Source organism: Procambarus clarkii, chromosome 10 (assembly GCF_040958095.1).
Source record: "Procambarus clarkii isolate CNS0578487 chromosome 10, FALCON_Pclarkii_2.0, whole genome shotgun sequence".
Taxonomy (NCBI): Eukaryota; Metazoa; Arthropoda; class Malacostraca; order Decapoda; family Cambaridae; genus Procambarus; species Procambarus clarkii.
In genome coordinates, this window is record NC_091159.1 from 41,936,822 (window position 1) to 41,950,602 (window position 13,781).

At 38.3% G+C, this 13,781-nt stretch overlaps 1 protein-coding gene across 5 annotated transcripts in view; it reads left to right on the forward strand.

The window, feature by feature from the left end:
- Nucleotides 1-3,521: 3,521 nt before the first annotated feature.
- LOC123775227 (endoribonuclease Dicer) overlaps nucleotides 3,522-13,781 on the forward strand; it is a 62,591-nt gene continuing 52,331 nt past the window's right edge. The window contains exons 1-3 of one of the 5 annotated variants that reach the window (XM_069321921.1): nucleotides 3,522-3,898; nucleotides 7,106-7,197; nucleotides 8,031-8,285. In XM_069321921.1, coding sequence (XP_069178022.1) covers nucleotides 8,036-8,285 — 250 coding nt within the window. In that variant the 5' untranslated portion in view covers nucleotides 3,522-3,898; nucleotides 7,106-7,197; nucleotides 8,031-8,035. The remainder of the gene's footprint in view (nucleotides 3,899-7,105; nucleotides 7,198-8,030; nucleotides 8,286-13,781) is intronic. The other 4 variants (XM_045770220.2, XM_045770212.2, XM_069321919.1 and 1 more) reach the window with 4 other exon arrangements.

Sequence of the window (13,781 nt, forward strand, 5' to 3'; positions counted from 1 at the left end):
CATCCTCATTATCTCAATCATAGCATTTCTTGGGCATCCTAAGATAATTCTCATGGCTTCATTTTGTACCTTCTCCAACGTGCCCATCCTACCTTTACCAAAACAAGAAATGACAGGTGCAGCATAATCAATAAGAGATCTTACAGTACTCAAGTATATCATTCGTAGCACAGGGACTCCCACTCCCTTTCCACAGCATGCCAAGGCCTTCAGAGGTTGTAATCTCTTCCGACATTGACCCAACAGTCTGTTCATCTCAGCTTCCAAACTCTCATGTGTATATCCAACATATATGCCTAAATATTTATATATATTAACTCTCTCTATATTTTTACCGTTTATTTTCAATATAATGGGCCTCCGACTTCTACATTCAAACTTAGTTTTGTTTTCATTAACCACCAGTCCCATATGGTGACACAGGTTTCCGAAATTGTCCAACACTGTTTGAACCTTTGAAATATCTTTGCCCTGAAACAAAATATCATCGCCATATATGATCGGAGTTATCCCATTTGAGTATCTCTCAGATGCTATCTTATTCATTAGTACATTAAACAGGGTGGGACTCAACACTCCTCCCTGAGGTGTGCCGAGTTCAAAAGACCTCACACCTGACATACAACCTTGATACCACACCTGAGCCTTCCTTTCGTAAAGATAATCCCCATATCCAGCGCAATAATCTCCCTTTAACACCAAGACCAGCTAATTCATATAAAATAACCTCTTTGTTGGCTTTATCAAAAGCTCCTTGTAAATCAATAAAAATTCTATAAGAATCATTTTCATTAGCTAGACATTTAATAATACAATCAGAGGTACTTTTTCCTTTGAGGAACCCGAACAAATTACTAGACAGCTGATCACCTATTATATATAAAAGTCTATTTAAAATGATCATCTCCATCATTTTACAAAAACACGAGGTTAAAGACACTGGTCTGTACTCTCCATTGGCTTTAGGGATAGGGATGATCATAGCTTTTTTCCATTTACTGGGAATACTGCCCTCTTTATAACTAATATTAAAGAGGTCTAAAAGTGGGCTTTTCGTCATAATGGCAAGTTCATTAAGTATTTCATAAGTTACTCCATCCTCCCCAGGGGCGGTAGAGTTCCCAACTTTAATCGCCGTTATTAGTTCTTCTCTGGTAATACCTGTGCAAGTGACATCACCACTGTTACCTGCTGTAAATATAAAATCCTTTCTTAGATCTTTCCAAGAATCTAATGACTCTCTCGTTACAGCGGGTAATGAACTAAGTTTGGCAGCTTCCGCCCATTTATTTACGAGACCATTTGCAATTCCTTGCGGGTCAGGATATGCAACAAAATCATGCTTTTTACCCCTTATTTTATTTACGTCTTGCCAGATTTCCTTCAAGTTTCTGTTACTCCCAACTTTCTCTGCAAACTCCTGCCAATACTTGCTCCTAATTTCCTTTCTCTTCTCCCCACACAGCCTAGCAACTACCAGTAAAGCATTCTTCCTTTCCTCAGTCCGACCATTCCTATTCCAATTCCTGTGAGCTCTCCTCATTGTTAATGTCCACCCCTTAAGCATCTTGTCATGTGTATAATTTTCTTTTCTGGGGGGATGCTTTTTTATACTAGATGTTTTCCGGTTCAATGTTGCATTGTCCACTTCCTGTCTTTGTCGAGGCCACTAGTGTCAGTGGCTCTCGGGTAAATTCAGGTAAAACGTTGGGATCAAGTTCAAGTATGTTTATTGAGATAAGAAAGAAATACATCTTAAAGGGATAGAGTAGCTTAGGCTATTTCTACCCCCCCTAAAAAAACATTGGGAAACACAATAAACATTCGGAATTTTCGTTTAATTTTCTTAGTTGAGTCAGCAGAACTACTCGCAGAGTTTGTTAGCAGAAAAACTCTGCGAGTAGTTCTGCTGACAGAGTTTACATTTAGTCAAATCTACATCAGCAGATGTTATAAATTCCCAGAGGTACTTGTAGCCGAGCCTAAGCCTAGCAGTGGTAACATTTAGCAGACTTCTAGATGTTACCACTGCTAGGCTTAGGTTCGGCTACAAGTACCTCTGGAATTTGTAACATCTGCTAATGTAGATTTGATTAAATGCAAACTCTGTCAGCAGAACTACTCGCATACTTTGCGTCATTATATAATGGAATGTGAAAAAATTTAGAGATAACACCATCAATAGCATCCAAGAAATGTGTAAGTACTTCATTCATAATGATGTGCTGCAGCTTTTTGAAGTATCCAAAATTTGCTTACTGTAGGTAATGCATGCACATGACTGTAAAGCTGCCGCCCAGTTGGGTGAGTGACACACTAGTAACTGTGTGACTCACCATAGATGTAAAGTGCCTTGTATAGTGACTGTTGTGAGCCTCTTGTTGATCACTTGTGACACAAAAGATTATTGATGTGTGTATTTGTGTGGGTGATTAGATATGTATGTGTATGTATATATGTATACGTATATATATATATATATATATATATATATATATATATATATATATATATATATATATATATATATATATATATATATATATATATGTACATGTATGTATGAGAGTGTGTACATGTATATATATAACATTAATAATTTTGTAACTAGCATCAAAATTTGTTATTTACTTAGCTAAACGAACTAGAGGGTTCAGTTCCTGAACCGATTATGTGCCTCTAATCCTTTACACCATCGCCCACGGATGCGTATGGGGTGCATAATAAAGAAAGAAATTGAGAATTTGAATATTTACGCATAAACATAACGTGTATAAATATATTCTGGCTGGCTGTCCCCAACACAATAAATGATTATTATTAAATTATATACACGGGAAGGAAAAATATGTACACTGTAAGTATTTAGATGCTTATAGTGTTCAGACTGGTCGCTTGTATTTTGTTGCTCCTCTACCATTTTCTCTGGTCTCCACCGTGTTGTATGAGGGATTGAAGTCACCACGTGTATGATTAACCAACCCGTGAGATGGAAATTTGAGGTTAACTCGTATAGTTAGCTTTACATCTGTACTCTATAAACTTTCCTATAGCATAGGGTGGCAGAATTGCTGTGTTTGCCTGTTCTTGTTATTAAAATAAGAGGTACTTTGATCCTGGGAAGACTCGATGCATTTTTTTTAATAACATGCTTCGGTATATACAACAGTGTGCTGGTGTCCATATATATATATATATATATATATATATATATATATATATATATATATATATATAATATATATATATATTATAAAATGTATGTATGTGTGTATATGTATGTATGGATGTATGTGTTGGGGGCAGGCTTCCTGCCCCAACAAAACGAATTATTAATTATTAATAATTTTGAATGATTTTATACATTTCTTAAACATTTGTTTTAGAAACAATACTTGGTCTCCATGCCGCAGTGGTGAAGCACTTGCCCAGCATGAGTGCTTTGGCCTGGGTTCGTATCCTGGCGGGGGAGGATTGACTGGGCGCCAATCCATAACAATAGCGTCTTTTCACCCAGCAGTGAATGGGTCCCTGGAGTTGTTAAACAATTTTGTAGAACATTCTGGCATATTCGACATTAATAGCTTACCAGCAAGTGTTTTTAGAGGGTTTTAGTCTTTCATTTAGCGATTTTTTCTCTAGAGTATCTATTAAAATTAAGTTTAAGTAATCTAGGATTCTAAGGAAATGTGGGAAAAGTCTAGAAATTCCCCCTAGGGAATTTTTGGGTTTGTAGTTGGTGGTGGCGGGCGGCCTGAAGACTGTGTTGGCGGTGGTCACGGCACCTCTCTTCCTCACTCTGCCTCCAGCGGCACGCTGCTCCTCTACACGTCTCACCACTCACTACCACACTACTCTGGTCTCGTCAGTGGCACTGGCAGCGGGTGTACGTACTCAGGTAAGGAGAGAGAGACCATGTGGGTAACCTCTGCAGCGCCTTGCTGTTCCTGCTTGACCCAACTCCTCGCACTATATTCCTCATTTAAGGAACCAGGAGCACAACAATATTCGTCCAAATATGAAATATAGTGAAAAATGTTAAACAAATCTCCCGTTATTTGGCATCAGCGTCGTGAAACTATCATCCCAATATGTTAAGAAATGGATTTTATACGAATTTTTTAACAATAAATCCGTGCGCTGCTGGTACTGATGATAACACCTCATAGTTAGTGGAACTGGTATAATTAATGCAGTGATGAAGAGACACAAGCACCTGTCCAATGCACAAAAAAGAATGGTAGTAGTAAGGAGGGTCCACAAAGTGGATATGCCGCTGGTGCCTTCTAGCATTGTTGAGGGCCACCTGGAGGGCCAAATTTCACACTTAATAATGAGTATTTTGCTCTAGTTTAATATATCATATTTAAATAATATATTAATAGATCTAAAGATAGCTATAGACATAATATCTATATATTTATCCATCTATCTCATAAAGACGTTACCCAATGCCGGTACTGTATTTCGTATGTCACTTTGTACAAGCAGCTGTCGACTAATTTTAATTTTGGGGGCATTTTCTTTTTTGTTTTTTCTCCTACATTTCTCAGTTGATTTTGTTGTGGCTTCCACATCTTAGAGAATGCATACCCGTCACTAAGGACGTGAAGTTGGAACGAAATTGGTCGACATGTAATGTAATTTAGCCACAGGTGGCAGAACTTGATTTAATTTTTTTGGCCGAGTTATTTACAGATTTCAAACTATTTTCTTTGTTTCTTTAGGTTGTTTTGCTGAATGGCAACCAGATGAAGGGCTGTATCAATTATATAAAGTATACTTATGTACAGTATATCTATTCCTATATTTTTTTTTTTTTGGCTGGGGGTAGGGGAGGTATTTTTTCTTGACTTCATTTCAATGCATATTGACCTATAACTTTCACATATTCGAGTACCAATGCCAAACAATATTTATTAAAACTTACAAGGTATGTCATAAATTTGAGCTACTACATTCATTGTCGAGAACTTTAATTTAATTTTTCTACATGAGCAAAATTTTAAACTTTGAGACGACTTACAAATTTCAGTTTCTGAACGATTCTCACCATTTTTACATACTATGTGCAAAGTTCTTGGTTCTAAGGTGTCATTGCTGTCATTTATTCATAAACCTATAACTTTGGGAGTTATAAATTTTTGCGTCTAAATTTTGTACATTATTTTGATGGCCACATTGAATATTTTTTTTTTACAGTAAACTATACTCTCAAAAAATATTTTACAGCCATGAAAATGAACGTTATATGCCATTCTGAGCCCATAATGAATAAAATAAAAATTAATGAAATTAAAATTTTTGTTAATTTGAAATTGTGAAATTATAAAAATTTTGAAATATTTTTTCCCCCGTTAATGTTATGATATTGATCCGGTAAGAAAACTTGGAGGATTTACCATGTTGAATATGCACAAAAAATTTGTGAGGAAGGTTACGAAATTGTGCACCTGGCCTGTTAACAGTATCTCACATGGTATTTACCTATGGGGCTCGCCACCTGCAAAGTACCTCATACAAATTAACGATTATCAATCAGATTATAGAGCGCCACAGCTTAAGTGGGTAAAGATAGTGAGCAAGCACTCGACACGTTGTCTTGTGCTGCCCACAGTGCCCAGCACCTTACTATCATCACTCACCCAAAACTGTTTCCAGAAGGATGTACTCACCTAGTTGTGCTTGCTGGGGTTGAGCTTTGGCTCTTTTGTCCCACTTCTCGACTGTCAATCAACTGGTGTACAGATTCCTGAGCCTACTAGGCTCTATCATATCTACAGTTGAAACTGTGTACGGAGTCTGCCTCCACTACATCACTGCCTAATGCATTCCATTTGTTAACTACTGTGACACTGAAAAAGTTCTTTCTAACTTTCCTGTGGCTCATTTGAGTACTTGGTTTCCAACTGTGTTCCCTTGTTCGTGTTCCACCCATGTTAAACCGTTTATCTTTATCTACCCTGTCAATTCCTCTAAAAAGTTTGTAGGTAGTGATCATGTCTCGCCTAACTTCAGACTTCCAGTGTTGTGAGGTTTAGTTCCAGTAATCTTTCCTCTCAGCTCAGGGACTAGCCTGGTGGCATACCTCTGAACCTTTTCTAACTTCGTTGTGTGTTTCTAGATGTGGACTCCACGCTGGAGCTGCATATTCCAGTATTGGTATGTCATATGAGGTAGACAAGGTTCTGAATGATTCCTTACATAAGAACTGATTCATGGGTTCATTTACATGATCCCATGAACACAACAAATAAGTATCTCTCGACTCTAGGTCGGGAATACTGGGATCGAATCCCAAGAGGGACGTAAATGGTTGGGCACGTTTCTTATCACCAGAATTTGCGTGGGTAGCCTCTAACACCAGTGGCCTCGATGAGGACAGGAAGCTGGCGGCTTGTCAAAGAAGTCAAAGGAAAAAACATCTGTTTTCAGTCTTGCGTTGTTGCTTGTTGAGTATGAAACCATTGCATCTTGTTTGTGTCACATCTGACCTTTTGAAGACATTTGGATCAACATCCTCCAAATTGTTTAATACCGTATTTTAAAAGTTTCGATGAGATCTACCCCTGTTATGTCTGGTTTGCGATGGTGTTAGGCCTGAGGCCCTCATCTGTTCCTGGCACGAGAGTTGACTTAGTTTTGGAATGACTTTTGTTTACTTAGCAGTAAAAATGTTCCAGGGGGTTAGTCAACTGTTATGGGGTTGCTTCCTGGGGGAGATAATAATGATGATATTGATAATGTTTATTCAGAAAAATGTGTATACAAACAACATAAAAGTAATGTACAATTGCAGGGACAGGAGTTGCACATACTAATGAAGCCACTCTTATGCAAAGCAATTTGGAGGGTCAGTAGTTGGACCTTGGGGGATCTCGATACAATATTAACCTAATTTACAGGCAGCCTGTCCCTGACCATATGAATTATATACAATCATTCCTTACAAATTAATTAAGGTGCTTAATGTATGAAATTTCTGTATGAGTACCATATTTCCTGACCAATGTATCCCACCCTATTCAGACTGATTAAATAAATCCCATCTACTGTTACGTATGACAGTGTAATATACCTTGATTTAATCAAACCCCTATTCAAGGGCCACTGGTAGGGCCTGTGCTGCATTGGGTTGGCGGTTGCAGCCAGTTGTCTCGCCTTCGCGTTGAGGAGTGAGGACTGACAGTCTCCCGGGTAAGTCCTTGTGTTTTTCTTTGTCTTCGAGTAGTTAGCTCTGGGGAGCCGACGGGGCTCCCCCCAGAAAACCAGTGTTGAATGTAATGAAACGCCATTTTCTGGGCGAGTCCTGGAGGCCCCCCGGCATCCCTCCCTCCCTCCCGTCGGCGGTGTTTTCGCATGTTTTTGACATCCAGCCTAAGAACTGCCGGTTGGATCGCCGGCACGAGGGTCTGGGGCTTCCTCTTTCCTTCTCCCGGGGTGGGGGTGGGTGGGTGGGTTGCACAAGTTTGTTTTGGGGCGCCTACCTTTCTGGATGCCAGACCCGGTCGATGGCAGACATAGAATGCTCCCAATCACACGGGGGTTTCTATTGGCCATTGCTCCTCGTGTCTCTCTGATGGGGCCAGGTTCTGGCCATGGTCCCTGGTGGCCAAGAACTCTATGCACTTTGATGAAAGAATGCTAATGCTAAGTCCATATCAGACTGGATAGCTCCAGGAAGCCTCCGGGTCTCATCCAGAAAATGGCTTTTCATTACATTCAACTCTGGTTTTATGACTACTTTTTTAAGTATCATTATGAACCATTAAGCAATTCATCCTATTATTCATCCTATCCTCGCATATTTTTTTGAAGTTGTAACTGCATGCATTGAATAATGTATGTTCTGTTTTCTTTGTAATTTTTAATGTAAGAGCAGCTTACAATTTTTGAACGTGTGTTCTATTAACTGCATTTGCTATTTTAGTCACATTTGGTCGTTATTGTGATGCTGTTATGACAGAAATGATGTGCACTCCTGTTAATTATGCTTGGGAATAATGGACACTTTCTTTTCCTTCAAATAGGAGGTATGTCTGATGACCAAAGCCTACAGCAGGTCCTGGCCATGTCCCTGGAGGCAGAGACAATGAGACAGACTGGTGGTGGCAACACTGGCAGCTTTGTTGGAAGTGCCATAGTTGGCAGTGGTTCAGCTGGCAATGCTGGCAAGGGAATGGGTTCACACAACAGCTCTTCATCTACAGAAATCCCTGATATCACTTTGATGACTGAGGAAGAACAGATAAAATATGCTATGCAAATGTCTTTGGAGGAGTATGGTAAGTTCACACTGCTGTTCCTGCTTGCAATGCTGCTGGTGTTTATTTTATTTCCTCTTCTTGTCCTCTCCAATACTTTGGTGAAACTGGCCATACACTGAATGGCAAAATAAAAGAACACACATGAAGTATTAAGTCTGCAGACACTTAATAAATCAGGAGGAGATTTACCAGTGGTAGCATGAATAGTTTTCCTTTGATTATACACAAATCTATGAAGTTTTGTGTTATTAGACCCTTCTGTAAACTGCTGAAACCCCTTCTTTTAAGGATCGTACTGCTCTCTTAGCCAGGCCATTTGAAGGAGGACTGTACGGAGCAGGTGTTATACCATTCTTCTTGAAATTTTCCTCCATTTCTCAAACAAAATATGGAGCATTAACTGGAGCTTGGGGTTTTGGGAAATTTTCAAAACAAATACAGTATTAAAATTCTTAGTTACTTAGCAATATCCAGGACCTAGATTCATGAAGTATCTTGTATTTCTTAACACTTTCACATTTTGGGCGTGCGCACGCCAGACTACCCAAAGGTGGCCTGGGTGTTTCCCGCGAGAGCGCGGCAACACTGAAATGTATACTGTTTTTCAGGTTTATCACCTCAAATATCGTTGTACATCGTTCATTTTGGTGTCAAAATGTTCGCAATAGAATTCCCTACAGGAGTGTATGCAGACAAGGTCCAAAAGCCCGTGTGCCACCCGCACTAAACCCAGAAATCGGCCAAGCATTGCCCGTCAGCGCGCAAGAGCAATAAAATGTGTATTCACTTTTCACACCTCAGTTCTTGTGCTATGTCTTTCATTTTGCTATCAATTTGCTCGCAATAGAATTTCCTACAGGGATATATGCGTATGAGGTCCAAAAGCCCGGCACGCCCCACCCATAGCAAAGCCAAAAGTTGGCCAAACGTTACCCCGTGAGCTCCTTGATTTAAGTGAACTGTTTTGTAGCCTAGTCAGTAACATGTAAAACATTCTTAAGACTGTGTCGCACTCCTAGATGGTGCCCTTTGGTTGCTCTTGTTAAGGACCGTCCAAATACGGCTCGAGAATAGAACAGTATCCCATTAATTCCGCCACTCTGTACACTGGCACGGAAAATGAGGACAATAAAAACGTGAGCTGAACTAAACTCCAGTGTATTTACAGGTCATAACATACAAAAACAGTCACACAATCATACACCCAAGATACCACCACGTGACCTGTCCAGGCTTGGGAACAAAGTCCAGTACACCCTTCTAACACAGTAAATACAGACAGCCACATGCTTTGCGAACTTAAGTTACAGTATCTGAATGTTCCAGTTTCATGATCGGGGTTGGGGGTTTCACACTTCCCGAACTCAAGTTCAGTAAGCGCAAGGTTCGCATAAATAGTTCAAGAAATGTGTAAGCATCTGCCAGGCTTTGCGCCGGCCCAGGGTGGTGGGTGGGAGATGGCCTAGTTTGCCCACTGACGGTGTCAGGTACCACTCTGAACTGTGACATCATAGATTCGATGCTCATTGTTTCCATTGTTTTGATTTGTCACGAGACTGGAGTGTTCATCCGTATCTGTTGGATATACATATCTGCACGATCGAGGAACATCTGTGTACCATGTCAGCTCCAAATGCACGCTGTGTCAGTGAAAGCACCAACAAGCTGGATGGATACGTAAAAGAAGGAGGTCAGTGATGACATTTGAGAAGAAAGTTAAAATTATTAATTAAGAAGGTGGAGAGCGGTGTCCTGAGAAGTGTCATGTGCGCTGAATATGGCATTAGCAAAATTACTGTTTTTGATCTTCTTAACCCTTAGACCGCACAATACATACATATATGATTTGACAATAATTTTATGTCATAATAATAACATAATTTAACATAAGTTTTTAAAACTTGCGCAAACACCTTCCAATTTTTTTTGCATAATCAGCTAGGCAAATGCTCCAACTTTGTCTAAATGATCACAGCGTAACTTGAAAAACAAGTGAATCAAAATTAATTTTAAAATTGAATACAGTATTGAAAATTCAGACTTTCAATTCAGAATAAAAAATATGAATTATCACATTGTTCATTTATTTAATATTCTCTCAGAATAGCATATGATCTTCATTTTCATCCAATTAGAATATAGGTTTTCAGTACAGTTTACTGTAAAAAAAACCCCGGCAATTGGGCATTTGAAATATGCCGCAAATTTAAACCAAAAAAATTATAACTGCAAATGTGTAAAGTTTATGAAAAATCCATTCTGAAGGGATTGTAGAACAGATAGCTGAACACACAATATGTCAAAATAGTGAGAATTGGTCAAAAACTGGAATTTTAGAAGCCACTCAAAGTTGAAACTCTAGTTTCAGAGATAATTGAAGTTGAAGTTATCAACAATGAATAAAGGTAGTTATAATTCGTTAATTTAATTGTATGTTTTAATAAACCTTGTTTGGCATTCATACTCGAAGATATGAAAGTTGTTGTAGGTCAATACGAGTTGAAATGAAGTAAAGAAAAAATATCCCAAAAAAAGCACAAAATATGGGGATAATTATAATAATTATAATGATTTAGGGAATATATTTAGGGTGTACTTTATATAAGTGAAAAAGCCCTAATATGGTCCCTAATCATCAAAACAAGCTAAAGAGACAAAGAAAATAGTTTGAAGTCAGAGAAAAAATCATCCCCAAAAAATTAAGTCCCAAGTTTTGCGAGTTGTGACTGATTTATTTATTGACCAATTTCATTCTATCTTCACATAGTTAAGGAAACATGCATTCTCCAGGATATAAAAGTTACAGCAAAATCAAATAATAAACAAAGAAGGAAAAAATAAAAATCTTGACAAAAAAATTCCCCTTAAAAACATATTTTTGGGCCATTGATGAAAGTAACATACATTAACATTGGACAATGTATTTATATGATATATAACAAAATAGAGCATATTAACATAGTTATTCATTATTATTTGTTATTATGTATTACTCAGCAATGATATAAAGGCACCAACTGCATATCCACTTTGTGGACACTTCTTACTGCTATTCTTCTTTGGGCGTCGGACAGGTGCTTGCATCTCTTTATTACTGCATAATCCTTCAGTTCCAGTTATTAGGAGCTGTTCTCCTTATCAACAAAACGTTCTTTTTTTAAAAGATTTGTCTAAATTCAATTTCTGAAAATATTTTGATAAATTTCACGACACTGAAGCCAATAAGTTGGAGATTTAACTTTTGAAGTTATTTTTATACAATTCAAATATTTTTCACTACCAGGCCCCCAACATGTGCGATAATATGCACAGTCTAAGGGTTAAGGCTAAACCTATCATTTTTTACCATTTCTCTAGAAATGAAAGTGATAAGGCAATACGAAATAGAAAGGTAGTAAGTAAAGCAAAAGTGGAGTGTGTTGATAATGCAGTGTAGGAGTGGTACAAACAGAGGCGTGAGGTAACGAAGAAGCCAGTGGCAGGCTGGCTGCTTGTGAAAAAAGCATGTGAATTTCACCAAGAAATGAATATTCCTCAGAAGTGTGTATACTGTACAGTGATGGCTGGGTCAGAAGCTTAAAACCCACCATGGCATTAGGTTCATTTGGGTACATGGTGAAAGCAATCTGCTGATACTGTTGGTGCTGACGATTATTCAAGTAAATTTGCAGAGATGGTACAGGAACAAAATTTATCTCCAGAGTAAATTTAAATGCTGACGAGACAGGTTTGTACAGGCGTATGTTTCTCACAGACACGATGGCTCATAGTGGTGAAGGACGATCCTTCAGGTGGTTATAACCAGAACAGAGAATTTCTTTGTGCTGTGCAAATGCAGTTGTCTCACACACAAATTGAAATTACTTGTGACTGGAATTAGCAAAAACCCCTGGGTTTTAAAGTCAGCTAGGTGCCCTCTGTGATTTATAAGAACCAGTCAAGCGCGTGGATGTCTCGAGTAATATTTGCCGAGTGGTTTAATAAGAACTTTGTACCCGAGGTGAAAGAGCACCTGAAAAGTGTTGGCTTCCCACAAAACAGCAAAGTTGTACTGCTGCTAGATAATAGTTCACCGCCCTGAGGTGATGAGCTAGTAAATAACAATATCATTGGAATGTCACCACCCAATACAACTTCATTGATCCAGCCCATGGATCAAGGGATAATGTAAGAACCTTAAACACCAAGGATGTTTGCCAGACGTCTTAATAATCAGCCTGGAACAATTAATGACTTGTAAAGTCTGCTATCTGGACTATTGCTAGTGCATGGGACGAGGTAAAGCAAACAACACTGAGAAATGGTTGGAAAAAATTTGGCCCCACGTCAAGTGGGGCCCGAAACGTTATGCGTATTAGTGGCTTTAGGTATTGTATGTACTAGCTCTATATATAGATCTAACATTATATTTGTAAATCAACTATGTATGTACTTTTCCTGAATAAAAATTTATTATTATTATTATTGTTATTATTATTATTATTATTATTATTATTATTATTATTATTATTATTATTATAAGATTATAAGTCTGTTTCCTGAGGAAGATGACTAGGCAAATTTTGAAGGATTTGCGGCGAAGAAAGTTAAGAGTGAGGAAAAAATTAAGAGAGCAACTCCTAGCCTATGTCAGGGGGATGAAGTCCCCAGAACTGAGAGCAGAACTGGTGACTAAAACAATAGAAGATGACATAGATAGGTGGGTAGATTTTGATGAAGCCCCAACCATTCAAAACATAACTGATGATGAAATTATAGAATTATGTACATCAAAAAAGCCAGAAGAGTACAGTGAAGAAGGTTGCAAAGAGGAGGATAAAGAAGGGTTAAAGGAAAAATGTAATATGGAACAAAATCAGAAATATTTTGAAGGTATTCTGGCCTTTATGGAAACGAGTAACAGTGAGTTTGAAACTAAGGACATGATGAGCCAGTACAATTTGTATATGAAGTTTTTGAAAACAAGATCAAAGGTAATGAAACTAATGTCAATTATAGTCTTGTAAAGGCTTCCAAGAAAGCTTGGAAGCTTTTACAGGTGCAGGTGGAAGCATTGCCTCACCTGCACCTGACTCATTACATGTTGATCCAAATGCTTCAACATCTGAGGTTACCTTATCACCATTATTCTCCACTTGAGTCAACCCAACTCCACCAACATCCATTACCACCACTTCCATGTAAATAACTGCTTCATCAACAATGATCAACATAACAAGTGGATCAGGACTTCTCTTATTAGCGAGTACAAACAAAATACTGTCGCATTTATGCTATGAACATGTAAATTTTTTGCCCAAGATTTACAGTATTTGTTTACGAACTTTCACAGTAACCGACGGATCTCGTCCCCAAGTGGGTCGCAAAGCACGTGGTTGTCTGTACTAAAATGAACGGCTAGGGCACTCCAACTAATTTAAACACAAATGAATAACCTACTTATCCTTATCGAAACTTAACTTAATAGGGCCATTCCTGCCGAGATCACCAGCCCATGTCTTCACACCGCCGCTC